Consider the following 17512-nt stretch of genomic DNA (forward strand, 5'->3'; position numbering starts at 1 on the left):
TCTCTCTCTCTTCTTTCCATATGGAAGGCAGCATAAGGAAATTATAACATATCAGTCATAGAAATGAGCCTTAATAAAGCACCAAAATATGTTACACCCCCAGTTCATGAACAGAAACGGATGAGTAATTAGCAGTAAAGCAATACTTACCTACTCTCCCGAAATAGTCGGGAGCCTCCCGAAAATCAGGTGGCGCTCCCAACCACCCGGAAGACTAGGCAAGTCTCCCGGAACCGGGCTGTATCACCCATTGCCACCCACACTACCCCCGTGACCGCCCACTTACTGTGCAAAAGTGGGCAGTTGGGGGGGGCGATGATGCAATACGCGCTGACATAGCCCAGCCCCCCCGCTTAGCAGTGCCTGTATTACCGGCTCTGTATAGCAGGGGGCAGGACCAGGGTTGTCTTAACAGCAGTGTGGGCCCTGGGCAAAGCAATGCACTGGGGCCCCTACCCAGCTATTCACGGGAAAAAAATTTAAATGGTTAATAAAATTAAACCCTCCTGCATGCCCATCAGCCCTCCCACACATGCAGAGAGACTCTGACTGGTCTGAAGCCAGCGGATGAAGTGAAACCTGGGCGGGACCACAATGACGCAATTGAGCCACCACGACCCCCGCACCGCCCACCTACTGTGAGGAGAGAGCCGACCTGGCTGCCCCCCACCAGCCAAGTCGATAAGTAAGAGTAAAGCACAAAATTATAATAGCTTACAAATACACCCAAAATACACAATTACCTATACTAAATAGATGGTACCTGAAACAGTGTTGAAGTAGATGACTAATTTATGTCTCATTTTACAAATCATAGTGCTCCAGCATCATGTATCTAGGTTTTCTACGTTTATTTACATAAGCTGGACAATCACAATGATTACTGCAAACAAAGCACATTCAGCATGTAGTCTAGAACTATATATAAGAAAAATGGCACCTGTCACTGTAGATTCAGGGAGATAAACATTTATTTTGTTTGCTACCCAATGCACAAGTTAAAATACAAAGTAAACTCTAAAATTGTTTCATGAGCATTATAAAAATATTACCTAAGAAGACATGTAAATATAAATTATGTTCTCATCCTGTTTTTTTTTTAAATTCTTTATTTTGAACAGTCAAAAAAAAAACGGATAAACATTAAAGCCGTGTGACAGACAGCAGAACAACAAATAAAACAGATATCAAATATCACAGCGCGATCGAGTCCAAAGTAGAGACAAAAAATGAAAATAACAAATAAATGGTAGCATCGGACACAAATAGGTGACCAAATTATTAATGTGAATAAAAACTTAGAGAACAACAATTGTAACACAGACTGTTATGAAGGGAGTGAATGCAGGAAGGGAATGGAGGAGGAGGAAGGAAGGGGGGATGACCACAGCGAGAGATGGAATAAGAAGTTATAGACCAATCTGTAGAGAGATTGGTAGCATTGGAATGAGTAGTTTGAGGTGAGGGTGGCAGCATATACCACCCGTGGGTCTCCACAGGTGTTCAGCGTTCAGGGGTAGAGAGAGATGGGAGTCTATGTTCAGCAAAGAGCCCATACTTGGGTAAAAATATGGCCCCTGCTATGGAGATAATAAGTTATCTCTTCCATAGCGGCCACATGCTAAAAGAGAAGGTTGGGGAATGGTTTTCCAAGTGAGAGCTACCAGGGACTTGGCCGCCAACAGGATATGCATAAGTAGTTTCTTCGAAAATGTATCAAGGTTTGGGGGTGGGAAGCCTAACAAAAACACCCAGGGGTCCTTTGCTACCGGGGATTCCAAAAGGGAGATCAAAAGACCATGCACCAAAGCCCAGAAGGGGATAATATTTGGGTATGTCCACCAGATGTGTAGCATAGTGCCTCTGTGGCCACAGGCCCATCAACAGTCAGGTGACGAGGAGGGGAACATTTTGTGGAGTCTCACGGGAGTATAGTACCATCGGTAATACATTTTATATTAGGTTTCTTAAATTTTAGTAGAGATGGAGCAATACCTTGTCGTACTTCCTCACGTCTCCTCATCTGGAGGAGACCCAAGATCTTTCTCCCATTCAGCCTCATGAAATCTCGGGGAGGGGAGGGTTATGTCAAGGAAAGTAGACTAAGGTTGGGAGATCAGGCCTTTAGTTAGGGGATGATGTTTGCAGAGGTGTTAAAAAGGCGTAAGGTCCATAAGTATCGATGCAGTGGGTAGGGAGTGCAAAAAATTATGGATTTGAAAAAATTAGAAAGGGCTTAGTACTTGAGACAGGCATTCTTGCTGAAGTTCCGACAAGCCAACCATTGTCCCTGTCTGGAAAAATCTACAGGGAATTTAAGGCCTACCTTAGACCACAAATACGATCCGTTAGTGGAGGACCCAGGGGGAAACATGGGATTGAACCAAATAGGAGTCAGGGGGGAAATTGGGGAGGTAAGGTTCAATTTGAGTGCCGATCCTAAAGGGAGATATTACATTTAAGGGTAGGAAGCAGTTTAGAGGTGAGAGGGCGTTTTGCGGGGGATAAGCCCCATATGGGGGTTAGGTCAGGAAGGGCAATGTAGGCAGCTTCTAGATCTAGCCAGGAAGTGGACCCTGGGAGCAAGAAAGAGGTAACAATTTGCAAGAAGTGGGAAGCTAGGTAATAGAGTTTAAGAGACCCCCTACTACCTGCATCTATTGACCTTTCCAAAACAGTGGCTGAAATCCAGGGGAGTCTGTGGTTTCATCACGTGAAATCTCAGCATTGAGGTGCTCGAGAGCGCTAGTGGATAAGCGTGGGAGTTGGGACTTAGCAAGAAAGTCTCAGAAATGAGTTGGGAAGTAGGCATGGATAATGGCGTATTGGAGGGAGCTGTGAGGTTGTAGAGATTAGAATAGTAGGATTGGAGAGCAGTCCTAATAGCTGCTAGGTCGTGAATCAGTTGGCCATGGGAGTTGCACATAGAAATAATATAGTCCTGGCAGAACGAAGGCGAGCTGCAAACATTTTGTCTGTTTGTCCCCCTTCTCATAAAAAGTTTGGCGAAGCCATCTAAGGCACTAAGCCACTTGTTTAGAGAGCAGGAGATCAAGTTTGGATTTGGGCTCCAGGAGGGCAGTCAAATTGGCAGGAGTGGGAAAAGATTTGTGTATGGTTTCTAAGGTGTGAAGTCCAATAGAGAGTTTGTTGATCTGAATAAGGGATTCTTTTTTTTTTCTGGGACACATACTGATCAGGTGTCTGGAAATATCCTCGTGATCATTAAGGTCAAAATAATCTTTAATATGAGATTTGATGGAGAGCACTTCCGGGTGATGGGGCAGAGATTCATTAAAGTGCCAAGTCATGGGACAAGGGCACGGTAGTAGGCCAGAGATGTCAATAGAGATGGGAGCGTGGAAGGGACCTAACTCATTCTGATTTTTATTGTCCAGAAAGAGCAGATTTCTTTTAAATGAATGAAACAATAGGGCACCCAGAACTAGGCACATCATTTACCTGTAACCACTGTGTAAATATTCAGTGAGCAGGGCTGCTATGTTCCAAACTGCTAATGCCTCAGCAGTTTTCAAGGTACTGCAACAAATTCTGCCATAAATAAGCTCTATATGAATAAATACACATTACCATATACTGTACTGCAAAATACTAATGTTTTTTGTAATGCTTCAAACAGTGGCAATACCTAAAAACACATGCCTGGAGCAAGAAAGCACCTTACCATTGGCATCTAAACCCAGCCATATGTATTAGCACCACTTACTTACACATAACATTATTGTAGTAGTGTCTCATTGTATCTTGCTAAAATTAAATCAAGGTTACTTATATGACATGGGGCGTATCTATAATGGGTGCAGGGTGTGCAGGGAACACGGGCCCCTGGGTCCAGGGGGGCCCCGCACCGCACACCCTGCACCCTTAATAATACTTACCTCTCCGGAGTCCAACGTCGGCGCTGATACCGCTTCTACCTGATATATACCGCTTCTACCCGATGTATGATTGGGGGTTTGGCGGTTAACAACAGGGGCGCTATGCACCCCTGTCATCCTCGGAGCTGCTATCTACAAGATAACAGCGCTGATAGCCTGGGCCATGTATGAACAGTCAGTTTGCCTTACCGTTCGGCCCGCTGTAGCTGTCGCTATCCACAGCTACAGCCTGGCGATGCCCTATCCCCATAGTAGGGACAGCGCTGTCCTTGCTGCGGCGGCTGCCGGCTCCAGGCTGCACGCGGGGATCTCGCGATACTTGCGAGATCCCACGCCTGCTTAGTGGAGCCGGCCAGGACTGAGAGACAGTGCTTCAGCAGTAGGCTGATGTGCTACGGTCTCTAGCGGGTAGCACCGGAGGGGGGAGTTATCGCTCCTGGGCTCTGGCCGATGAGATGTTTATACATCTCATTGATGCTTCCTACTTCACCTCTGTAAAGAGGCGAAGCAGGAAGCGATATACCGGCACGTTAAGCGCCGCTATACTACATCTACCACAATGTCTTTTAAGACCAAATATGCTAAGGAGGGGGATGGGCACCAAGCGGTGTCTTGGCCCCAGGTAACAGAAAGCCCAGCTTCACCCCTACATATGCCACTATTTTCAATATGACCACGCATTATCAATACATGGGGGCTCAAGACAGATTACACACCCAAGGGAAAGGTCCAATACATGCACTTATACATAGGTATCCAAAGATAGTAAGCCATAATGAATCAACAGTAATTATGAATCAGCAGCTGCACATTACTGCAGGATAATCAGAATTATAAAAGGCTGTGTGTCCTTATCAAAATCCGCTTCCAACCACATAGGGGTTTTATACAGTGAATGTGGACTTTGGATGACTGTAAATTATAGCACTGATTCTCACTCAATCATTTTGTCAGTACTAGCCTTGTAAAACCAAAGTATCCTAGGCCCAGACGCCCTTCTGTCCCTTAGCTACTCTTTCTATATGCTTGTGTGATCTCATGTAGTTAATATCCCCTCAGCTCTGATTAGGTATATCTGCCAACAGGCCTTGTTTTTAGTGACTGGAGTGGTGTGGTCTCACATAAAATAGGGTTGGTTTGGACAGTTAGGATAGGTCAAAATTTGTGTTATGCTATTTCATGTCTGATCTAAAAAAAAATGTAAAGGTTCATGGCTGTTCTGCGTATGGGAACAAAGCAGAAACCAATATCCTGCCCTTCCTTACGGCATAGGACCACTTTGTCTTTTGCTAAATCACATTTAAAGGTCTGCAGATTCAACATACAGGGACCACAGGGGAGCATTTTCTGAAAACGTAGAAAATCAAAAGTTTGAATTACAATTATCATCCAAATACAGTAGGAAAATATTCTGGAAACTAAATAGCAAATGTTGAAATTAAAATGATTATTCTGTAACTGGGCCACAATAAAAATATTAAGTTGCCTGGAAATCAATTAAATTAAAAATCTTTACCTGCAGTCCAAAAAAAGCAGTAACCACAGAGTTAATGGTCCCAAGAATGCCTTCTGGATCAAATGGCTGCGTCGTTTTATACAACTCCTAAAAGAAATTAAAATATAAAAAAGTGATGTATGACAAATGAATGCAAAATATTCTTCCAGACTTCCAGTTCTTTTAAAAGTGCTAAAATAGCAAACATTATAGATAATTCCTAATAAAACCAAGTTACTTCATAACAGCCTTTTCATTCAAATTGCAACTGAAGATGGGCCAGGGGTGGGGATGGGTGGCAGTGCCTTTATTCCTATATTCTGGAAGAATTCTCCCCTCTCAGGGTTGCAATGTTTTTAGTTCAGACTTTATATCATTGGGCATTAATTTACAGATTACAAGATTTCTGTAGACTATTCTATTTGTGATACAAAAACATATTAGGGCATCATGTGTTTGAACATGGCTGACCTACTGCACAAGCGTAATCTATTGGGGGAAAATATGATATTATAGCATATACTGTAGGCTATAATGGATAACACGATCTGAATATGGCATTCGCTACTTGAGTATCTAGCTCTGCAAAGCTTGCTTTTCACAATTTGAGAAATTGGAGAAGACCACTATTTTTATAGAAAAAATTAGGACTAGGGTAGGCTGAATGCAGGAGATGTCTTTGATATATCTTGCTTTCAGCCTTAAGTAAAATGCAAAGATACCGAAATGCAAAGATACTGAAATCATGCTGTAACTGATGTTCCCACATGATTTAAGAGGCTATAACATTTGATATATAAGCCCCTTATATTAACCCAACCCTTAAATCAAAATTACGAAATAATGTAAGAAACCATTGCAAGGTTTACTGATGAAATAATACAAACTTAACACTAAGGGCTCTATTTACTACAATCCGCATTTGTAATGCAGATTGTAGTGTGATATTACCAACTGAATTCGCATTGCGAATTAAGGCAATATCACAGGGATTTACTAAAAATCCCTTGCAGGGACAGAGCTTGCGATAAAGCTCTGTCCCTGCGAATTCCCTCTGCACACTTACCACAGTATTTTCGCAAAAAATACAGTGACAAGTGCTGACGCATACGCCGACCAACCGTTGCTAAGCCCCGCCCCCGCCGCTAAGTCCCGCCCACACGATCACAACCCCCTGCGACTCCCCCTCCCTTAATTACATTTACCTCAGGTGATCGGTGCTCCAGTGATGTCCTCCGTGGCTCCGGTCAGCTGGCATACCGTCCTGCACTGGGACCCGGTGCAGGCTGGGAGACCAGCTGACCGGAGGGGAGACATCACCGGAGCCCGATCACCGGTTCCTGGACTCAGGTAAGTTTTTTTTTTTTTACAGTGTATCAGCATGTGGTCTATTTAGACCACACAGCTGATCACTGGGGCCAGCTCCGGGCTCTGCTCTGCCCGTTAGAGCAGAGCAGGAGTCCGGTAACCGGGGAAGACCCTGGATAGGATCTGCTCTTCCTTCCCTGTCCTGATATAGAAAGCCTGCAAATGAGCAGGGCCAAAACTAGGATTTTTGTCAGCTGGGGCAAGGCAGCAGTAATTTGGCGCCTAATGCTGTATTACCCGCCAATATAGGGGGGGAAGAGTGTAACTGATGCTGCTTCTACTCCATGTAGTACAGTGGGGTTCCGTGTTAAATGCTAGGCGCCCCCGTCGTTACAAGATAGCAGCGCTGATAAGCTGGGTGATGTATGAATGGTCAGTGGCACTGCTATAGATATTGACAGCTGCAGCTGTCGTTGCCCTATCACCACAACAGGGACAGCACTGTCCCTGCTGCAGCGGCTGCCGGCTCCGGGCTGCACGCAAGGAGACACAGCGCATCAGGCAGGGATCGCCGGAGGGGGGAGTTTTCACTCCCCCATGAGATACTTCTCATTGGTAGTGCTTCCTGCTTCGCCTCGGTAAAGAGGCGAAGCAGGAAGAGTTATAGTGGCACGATGCATGCCGTTATAATACATCTACCACTCTGTCCTTTCAGAAACCCTCCCCCCTGGTGTCTCTACATCAGTCTGTGTTCCCCCCGCCCTTCCTGTATCAATGCAGCAACCTGTGTTTCTCCCCCTTATATCTCTGCAGCAGCCTGTGTTTGTGTTACCCCTCCCCCCACCACCACGTACCTGGATCCTCTCCTTGCATCTCCTCAAGGCATCAGCAGGCTCCTCACACTGTTCTTCAGCGTGCATGACGTCAAGATGTCACGCACACAGCGCAGATAGGGGGGAAAAAACTTTATTGTGCCTGGTGATGCTGGTCCCTCTATGTCTGCGCCCTGCTGATTGGTCCAGTCACAATCACCAGACCAGACTTCAGCTAAAGATGGGTCGGGGGAACTCCGGCTGGGAGGCCCCCTGAGAGAGGGGGGGACCCATGGGTACTTCCCCCCTGTGCCCTTCCCTCTTTATCCAGCCCTGGCCTATTCTCTGAAGCCTACCCCCACCACAGCATGCTTCCAACCATCCAGCCCCCCTCCCCACCACCACCCCACAGTTGCAGCCCTGCCATGAGGAAGTCCATTTATTTCTGTGGTTTCTGTACTGGGAAACACCATGTCCCACATGAAACAATGAATTCCTGGATATTTCTGAGAACTACAAGTGAAAAAGAAGAGCTCAAAATGATGATATCTCATTGTAAAGGCACCTGGCATGAAAGTAGTGCACACATATTTATTGATATATTAATTTAATGGACCCAAATAGGCCTGCTTGGGTCCTACATCCAATGTAATTGGATTATCTATGCACAAATGTAGAGATGTTCTGGTGTTTATGGCTATATATAATAAGTAAGATATATTTAGATTTTGGTTGTTTGGTCACTTAAATAATGAAAGGTATGTACTATGCTGAAATAAGAGTTAAGCTGGATAGTAGAAGTAAAAAAATATATTAGATGTTACCTCATTTTATTTTTTTAGCAGAGACACTGGATGTAGGTAAACTAATTGATTAGAAGGTGTTTTACATATAGAAGATCTGCTGGCAGATCTCACCCAGAGGTGATAAACATCTCCAAACATCATCCTGGAAAGTGATTCAGCTAATGCTAAGCTGCAATTAATAATTTATAGAGGTAAACAAAGATATTCCTCCCTCTGTTTATAGCCTGGCCATGTACAATGATTAAGACAAGCAATTAGCAGCATCTCTCATCTATTAGAGAGGAAATAACATTGCCGGACAACCAACACTGGACAGCAGAGCAGAGTAAACCGGATGTTTTAAGGCCATTAATTCAGCTGCCACAAGGATTTAAGTAAGAAAGATGTTGAATTGGGAAAGTAAGTAATGTAGCCTGCGAGATATAAGCAATTCCTTCATTGCCTCAGAATTTATACATAATGGTAAGCTAGCTGCTATGACTTACTGATTTTATTAAAATGAATGTTCAAGGTCATAAACCAGATACAAACCATACTAATTATTCACAAATATACATATAGAATTTTAATGCTGTGAATTAAAAGAAGTAGGAAAATATGAGCCACTATAAGTTTTTATAAACATCTCGTACAACTTAACATAGGCATTAAAATTGTACTGAAAAGAGTACCCTCTTTACATTTTGTTCTCCCTTTGCCAGCCCTCTGAAGGGAGCATTTATTGATTGGGCACTTAACAGTCACCCTATGTTCTCCTTATATAATAAGGGGCATATATACTAAAGTGCAGGTTTTTAGAAGTGGAGATGTTGCCCATAGCAACCAATCAGATTCTAGCTATTATCTTCTAGAAGGTGCTAGATAAATGTTAAGCAGAATCTGATTGGTTGCTATGGGCAACATCTCCACTTCTAAAAACCAGCGCTTTAGTAAATATACCCCTTAAGTGTCTGACACTATTTCACCTGGATCCTTTCCCTATCACTATTTCCACTCTTTTTTAGCTCCCTTTCATGCAGTATCCCCTAATACTATAAAATCGGGTTCAACATGTTTCACTATCCAGTTTATTGTTTGGTTTATCACTAAGCCGATATCCTTTTAATTATTGCATATCTATTTAATTTTTGTTTTTTATGCCGACCTGCTTCTTCATTACTCTATTGAAAATAATTTGTTAAATAAAGTTTATTAAAAAAAAAATTAACAGACAACAATATTGACAAGGGCCAAACTGCAGTTGCAATTTAAGGATTGATAGATTACGGAACATTAGACCGAAAATATTATATTTATTAGGAACTATTGCCCTAGCCAAGTACCCAATTGAAGGAAGCAACGACTACTTAAAACTACACATAAATTAAATCGCTGTAGCATGCCTTCATTGGAATTAGAGCAGGCAAACGCTGCATGAGTGTAATTATTACTATGACGATATTTCAATCTCTGAACTAAGGCCCTCATTCAGAGCCGTACGCTCTGAGCAGAGCGCACGCTCTGAATGAGGGCCGGGCTCCATGAAAATGGAGCGTCCTCCTAGACGCTCGTATAGCTGTGGGTCACCACCCACAGGCTATACGAGCGTGCATTTTGATGGCCGCGATGGTCGTGACCATCGCGACCATCGAAATTGCGAGCCGGAGCCTGCGGTTGAGGTTTTCAACCGCAAGCTCCGGAGTGATTTTGGCTCTATCAGAGCCAAAATCACTCCCACTGACATCACTAGTGATGTCAGTGGGCCGGCTTTTGACGGGAGGCGTTCCCGTGGGAACGCCCCTGTCAGGGAGGCACGCCCCCGGAACGCCTACCAAAGGGGGCGTGCTGTCAATCAACATTGACAGCACGCCCCCTTTGATCGGACACAACGAGCGAAGGACTTTCCTTCGCTCGTTGCGTCTGGCACATGCGCACGACGGAGCTCCCTCCGTCGTGCGCATGCTCAGTCCATAACATCGACCCACTTGCGAGCGGACAGCCGCTCGCGAGTGGGTCTGAATCAGGCCCTAAGTGCAGTCTGCAGTATGTGCTCAATTTTCAAGGCCTGACCTGGTAACCCTGCTAACCTTTAAAGAAACAGTTAATGAAGGAAATACATGGATTTGGGGTATATGAATCTCAATAATTATGCAGCTATTTATAACAAGAGTACCGGGGCTAAAACACACACATATATAATTAATCCTGACTTTTTATTTTCTCTTCATTTCAAATGAAAAGTAAAGATTCTTTTAAAACATTTACCATAATCAGGTTAAATGATTTGCACTAACAATCTTCCAATAAAAAGGGTCATCAAAAATGTTTACTGCTGCTTGGTATATGCTACGAATGTGAAAAATATGTTGAATGATTCATTCAAACAGACGTAAAAACACATTTCATAAACATAGATGAGGTCATGCAAATTAATTGCGATAATTTATGATCACAGAGAAAGCGGGGACAATTTGTGTTAATGATATTCTGGGGTAGTTAATCCTTCTTTTACCATATCGGAGACAGAATAAGCTTTTACCACCAGCCAGACTAATTAAAATTGACAATTACATTTTTGGATTTTAAAGGACCATTGAAACCCCAAAATAGAAACGTTAGTTAACCATGAAGTTAAAATACATGTTTGACATTATATAGAGCTCTGTTAAATGCCACTTCCACCGCCCAGGAATCTGACAATGCAGTAATATAAGATACATACTGCGACATCACTAGCTTTGTCCCTGTGTATGAATGAACTAGGGGTGTGCACCGGCCACTTTTCGTGTTTTGGTTTTGGATCTGGATCTTTCTTCGTGTTTTGGATCTGGATTGGTTTTGCCAAGACCACCCTTCCGTGTTTTGGGTTCTGGGTTTTGTGTTTTGGATCTGTATTTTTTTGAAAAAAAGCATAAAAACAGCTAAAATCACAGAATTTGTAGGTTTTTCTGCTCCTATGCTATTATTAACCTCAATAACCTTAATTTCCACTCATTTCCAGTCTATTCTGAACACCTCACAATAGTGTTTTTATGTCCAAAAGGTTACACCGAGGTAGCTGGATGACTATGCTAAGCGACACGAGTGGGCGTCACAAACACGTGACCCATCTAGGCGTGATACTGCAGTGGCAGACAGGATGGCAGTTTGAAAAACTAGGCCCCAAACTGTACATAATGCAAAGAAAAAAAAGAGGTGCAAGATGGAATTGTCCTTGGGCCCTCCCACCCACCCTTATGTTGTATAAACAGGACATGCACACTTTAACAAACCAATAATTTCAGCGCCAGGGTCTGCCACACAACTGTGGCTGAAATGATTGGTTCGTTTGGGCCCCCACAAAACAAGCTGGCAATTAATCTGTCCCTGCACAAACTGGCTCTACGGAGGCAAGATGTCATCCTCATCCTCCTCATCCACCGATTCCTCACCCTCTTCAGTGTGTACATCCTCATCCTCACAGAGTATTAACTCGTCCCCACTGGAATCCACCACCACAGGTCCCTCTGTACGTTCTGGAGGCTGGTCTCCCTGGAAGAGCTGATAATTAATTTTGATGAACATCATCTTCTCCACATTCTGTGGAAGCAACCTCCTACGCCTTTCGCTGACAAGGTTCCCGGCTGCACTAAATACTCTTTCGGAGTACACACTGGAGGGGGGGCAACTCAGGTAAAATAGAGCCAGTTTGTACCGGGGCCTCCAAATTGCCTCTTTTTCCTGCCAGTACAGGTATGGACTGTCTGACATGCCTACTTGGATGCTGTCACCGATGTAATCCTCCACCATTCTGTCAATGGTGACAGTATCATATGCAGTGACAGTAGACATGTCAGAAATTGTTGCCAGGTCCTTCAGTCCGGACCAGATGTCCAAACTTGGTCCTGCCTGCCCTGCATCACCGCCAGCGGGTTGCTTAGGATACCTAAGTTTTTTCCTGGCAGCCCCAGTTGCGGGAGAAAATGAAGAAGGAGCTGTTGACGTGTCACGTTCCGCTTCAGCTGACAGTGTGTTCACCAGCAGGTCTTTGCACCTCTGCAGGCTTGTGTCGGCCGGAAAGAGAGACACCACATAGGCTTTAAACCTAGGATCGAGCACGGTGGCCAAAATGTAGTGGTCTGATTTCAACAGATTGACTACCCTGGAATCCTGGCAAAGCGATTGAAGGGCTTCATCCACAAGTCCCACATGCCGAGCGGAATCGCTCCGTCTTAGCTCCTCCTTCACTTTCTCCAGCTGCTTCTGCAAAAGCCTGATGAGGGGAATGACCTGACTCAAACTGGCAGTGTCTGAACTGACTTCACGTGTGGCAAGTTCGAAGGGCTGGAGAACCTTGCACAACACGGAAATCATTCTCCACTGCGCTTGAGTCAGGTGCATACCCCCTCCTTTGCCTATGTCATAGGTGGATGTATAGGCTTGTATGGCCTTTTGCTGCTCCTCCATCCTCTGAAGCATATAGAGGGTTGAGCTCCACTGCGTCACAACCTCTTGCTTCAGGTGATGGCGGGGCAGGTTCAAGAGTGTTTGCTGGCGCTCCAGTCTTCGGCACGCAGTCGCTGAATGGCGAAAGTGGCCAGAAATTTTTCGGGCCACCCAAAGCGTCTCCTACACGCCCCTGTCGCTTTTCAGAAAATTCTGCACCACCAAGTTTATTGTGTGAGCAAAACATGGGACGTGCTGGAATTTGCCCAGATGTAATGCCCGCACAATATTGGTGGCGTTGTCAGATATCACAAATCCCCAGGAGAGTCTAAGTGGGGTAAGCCACTGGGCGATGATTTCCCTCAGTTTCTCTAAGAGGTTGTCGGCGGTGTGCCTCTTACTGAAACCGGTGATACACAGCGTAGCCTGCCTTGTAACGAGCTGGCGTTTCTGAGATGCTGCTACTGGTGACGCTGCTGCTGTTGCTGCGTAAGGTGATACATCTACCCAGTGGGCTGTCACAGTCATATAGTCCTTAGTCTGCCCTGTTCCACTTGTCCACATGTCCGTGGTTAAGTGGACATTGTGTACAACGGCATTTTTCAGGACACTGAGGACACTTTTTCTGACGTTTCTGTACAGTCTCGGTATCGCCTGCCTAGTGAAGTGGAATCTAGACGGGATTTGGAACCGGGGACACACTACCTCCATCAATTGTCTAAATCCCACTGCACTAATGGCGGATACCGGATGCACGTCTAACACCAACATAGCAGTCAAGGCCTCAGTTATACGTTTTGCTTCAGGATGACTGCTGTCGTACTTCATCCTCCTCGCTAAGGACTGTTGGAGGGTCAATTGTTTAGTAAAAGTAGTGGTGTTCCTACTTCCTCTCTGGGATGATGAATGACTCCCAGCAGCAACAGCAGCAGCGGCAGCAGTAGGCGTAGCAATGCAGGATCCTCCGGAGGAATCCCGGATAGGAGAGTCAGTCATGCCAGTGACATGGCCTGCAGGACTACTTCCGATCCTGACTAAGGAGGAAATTGACGAGGAGGGAGTTGACGGTGTGGTTTGCAGGTGCTTGGATACAACAGGACAACGGGATTTAGGTGTCCCTGGACTGCTTACGGTCTTAGCCAAAGTTTCTGAACTTGACAGTAACTTTTTATGAACGCGCTGCAGGTGCCGTATAAGGGAGGATGTTCCTAGGTGGTTGACGTCCCTACCCCTACTTATTTCACCTTTACATATGGTACATATGGCAAGACAGTTGTTGTCCGGATTTGGATAGAAATATTGCCAGACCAAAGAGGTGGAATGTTTGGTCTTCTGCCCAGGCATGACCGTGATGGGCTTTTTCATCCCACGGACAACAACTGTCTCCCCCGGAGCCTGATTTAAACAAACCACATCACCATCAGAATCCTCCTCGCCAACTTCCTCCTCAGCGCCAGCTACACCAGTATCCTCATCCTGTTGTACTTCAACAGTGACATCTTCAATTTGCATATCAGCAAGTGGACTGTGGGTGCTCCTTTCAGCACTTGCAGGGGGCGTGCAAATGGTGGAAAGAGCCACCTCTTCCCGTCCAGTGCTGGGAAGGTCAGGCATCGCAACCACCACCACACTTGGACTCTCCTTGGGGATTTGTGATATCTTCTTAGAAAGCACAGTTCTTCGCTGTGCTTTTGCCAGCTTAACTCTTTTGATTTTTTTAGTGGGAGGAGGGCTTCCATCGTCATGTGAAGCTGAACCACTAGTCATGAACATACTAGGGATCGACCTTAGCCGTTCCTTGCCACTCCGTGTCGTAAATGGCATATTGGCAAGTTTACGTTTCTCTTCAGATGATTTAAATGTTTTTTTCAAGGTCATTTTCCTGAACTTTGTCATTTGGGATTGTATGTGCCCTCTACTATGACATTGGGCATCGGCCTTGGCAGACGACGTTGATGGCATGTTATCGTCTATGTCATGACTAGTGGCAGCAGCTTCAGCACTAGGAGGAAGTGGTTCTTGATCTTTCTCTATTTTATTTTTATCGGAGAAAGTTTGGTACTCCATTTATGTTATATCGATTTGATATATACGTGCGGCTAAACACAGAAAATATTTTTTTATTTTTGCTGGAGAGTAGTGCACTTTGTGGGTTACACCAGCCTTTAAGAAATGAGCCAGCCGGCTCTTTACTTATGGGACACAGGCGCACGCTTGGCGCTGCTCCTTTGTTGATGCACGTGCGGCTACTGCACACACAATTCACAAACACAGAAAATAATTTTTTTTTTGGTTTGGACTGGAGTGTACTTTCGGGGGTTACAGCACCCTTTAACGGTCAAGCCAGCCGGCCCTTTACTTATGACACAGGCGCACGCTTGGCACTACTTTGTTGATGCACGTGCGGCTACTGCGCACACAATTCACAAACACAGAAAATAATTTTTTTTTTGGTTTGGACTGGAGTGTACTTTGGGGGTTACAGCACCCTTTAACGGTCAAGCCAGCCGGCCCTTTACTTATGACACAGGCGCACGCTTGGCACTACTTTGTTGATGCACGTGCGGCTACTGCGCACACAATTCACAAACACAGAAAATAATTTTTTTTTTGGTTTGGACTGGAGTGTACTTTCGGGGGTTACAGCACCCTTTAACGGTCAAGCCAGCCGGCCCTTTACTTATGACACAGGCGCACGCTTGGCACTACTTTGTTGATGCATGTGCGGCTACTGCGCACACAATTCACAAACACAGAAAATAATTTTTTTTTTGGTTTGGACTGGAGTGTACTTTGGGGGTTACAGCACCCTTTAACGGTCAAGCCAGCCGGCCCTTTACTTATGACACAGGCGCACGCTTGGCACTACTTTGTTGATGCACGTGCGGCTACTGCGCACACAATTCACAAACACAGAAAATATATTATTTTTTTAGCACTTGGGGGGAGCACCCCTGATGGACAGAGCACCCCCTGGACAACACTACAGCACCCCTTTAGGACTGGGACACTGCACAGGACTTTGGAGTGGACACAGCCCCTATGGAGAACTGACTGCACAACACAGTCCAGCCAGCCCCTATGGACTTTGAAGTAGTGGACACAGCCCCTACTAACAACAGCAACACAGCACAACACAGCCAGCCCCTATGGACTTTGAAGTAGTGGACAACAGCAGCACTACACTACACTACACTACACAGCCCTAACTCCCACCCTACCTCTTCACTGTCCACAGCTGAGTGAGAAAATGGCGCCGACGCGGGTATCTTATATAGGATCCAAAACCCGCGAGACTCGGAAGGCGGGATGATGACGTTTTGCCTCGATTTCAGATCCGAGTCAGGCGGGAAAAGTCGAGCCTGACTCGGATCGGACTCGGATCGGGGGGGCTCGGGGGGGTTTGGATTTCAGAAATCCGAACCCGCTCACCCCTAGAATGAACCAATCCATACAGTGCATTTTTACAAACTTAGGGCCTGATTCTGAAGCTCTGTGGCTCCATCTAGAGAATTTGAGCAATCCTAATTCTGGTGGGGTTGTCCTGATGGAATCGGTATGTAATGCCGGCTGTCAGGATGCCTCCTGTCAAAATACCGACAGGGTCATCCCAATGGTTGGCAATCCGACAGGGGTCGGGTGAGTATACTTACCCTCCCCTCTTCTCCCCATAAGCCTCCCTTTCTGTAGCTAAATCCTAACCCTCCCCACCCCGCACCCTAACCCTCCCCGTTAGTGCCTTCACCTAAGTCTCACCCCTTCGTGCCTAAACCTAACCGTCCTCCCTTAATGCCTAACCCTACCCCCCCCAAGTGGTGCCTAAACCTAACCCTCCCCCCTAGGAGTGTCTAACCCCTAGAGGTGCCTAACCCTAACCTCCCCCCAAAAAAACCTAACCGCGCTATTCAACCTAAACCGAACCCCCACCACCGACTAACACTAAGGGTGCCCCGAACATACCTTGTTCGAGCTGGTGTCCTTCTGCGTGTTCCGGCATCGGGTTTAAGATAGGCCACCGGTCTTATAACTACATCCCGTCCTGATTGTAGGTATGTCCTGCTTCATACTATTCTTCTTGTGAAGGGCAAGTTCCATGCACCTGGCTGTTCACACAAACTCAAGAGTCTGGCCAAACCCTTTCACATTTGTCCCACCACCCTTCAGTGGCTCCTACCATTGCAATCCACCAGCAGTCCTATCATGCCCCAATCTAGTGGAAATCATTCCAAGAATAGTTAAGGTGGGATGTAGCCATTAGATCAATATTAACAATGTCGACACCACAATATCAACAGATAATTATATCAACATTGTTAAAATGTCAATGCCAACATTTCGACATTCTTGGTATGTCGCCATATGCAATGTCGACATTGTCAGAATATCGATATAAGAGTTAGGCAACGGGAGGGTTAGGCTGTGGGACAGGAGGGTAATGGTACTAGGGGAGGTTAGGGTTAGGCTGCAGGGGGCTACAGGGGGTTGGAAAGGTAAGAACTAGGGGTAAGGGTTATGGGGAGAATACTAAGAAGAACAGCTGTTCCGTCAGATGTCTGCCTGCACCAGAAGTTGAACTCACATGACTGCCGGGACCCATAATACGACGCTAGAGATGCTGCAGCCCCCAGGAGCAGGTAAGTCTGCACTGGGCCATCACGGGCGATATGGCAACATTCTAACATGTTGACATTTCATCAGTGTCTGCATGATGAATGTCAAAATCATGACCATGTCGACAATTATGACTGTTGACATACCATGCCACCTTTGTGGAAGTTGTTATAGCAG

At 45.5% G+C, this 17512-nt stretch overlaps 1 protein-coding gene across 4 annotated transcripts in view; it reads right to left on the reverse strand.

Annotated features, from left to right (window-relative positions):
• LOC148443271 (heparan-alpha-glucosaminide N-acetyltransferase-like) overlaps positions 1–17512 on the reverse strand; it is a 735097-nt gene that overhangs the window by 274157 nt on the left and 443428 nt on the right. For all 4 annotated transcript variants that reach the window (XM_088463038.1, XM_088463039.1, XM_088463037.1 and 1 more), the window contains one exon: positions 5416–5502. In XM_088463038.1, the coding sequence (XP_088319164.1) occupies positions 5416–5502 (87 nt within the window). The remainder of the gene's footprint in view (positions 1–5415; positions 5503–17512) is intronic.

Source organism: Taudactylus pleione, unplaced genomic scaffold (genome assembly GCF_031769625.1).
Source record: "Taudactylus pleione unplaced genomic scaffold, aTauple2 ptg001314l, whole genome shotgun sequence".
Lineage (NCBI taxonomy): Eukaryota > Metazoa > Chordata > Amphibia > Anura > Myobatrachidae > Taudactylus > Taudactylus pleione.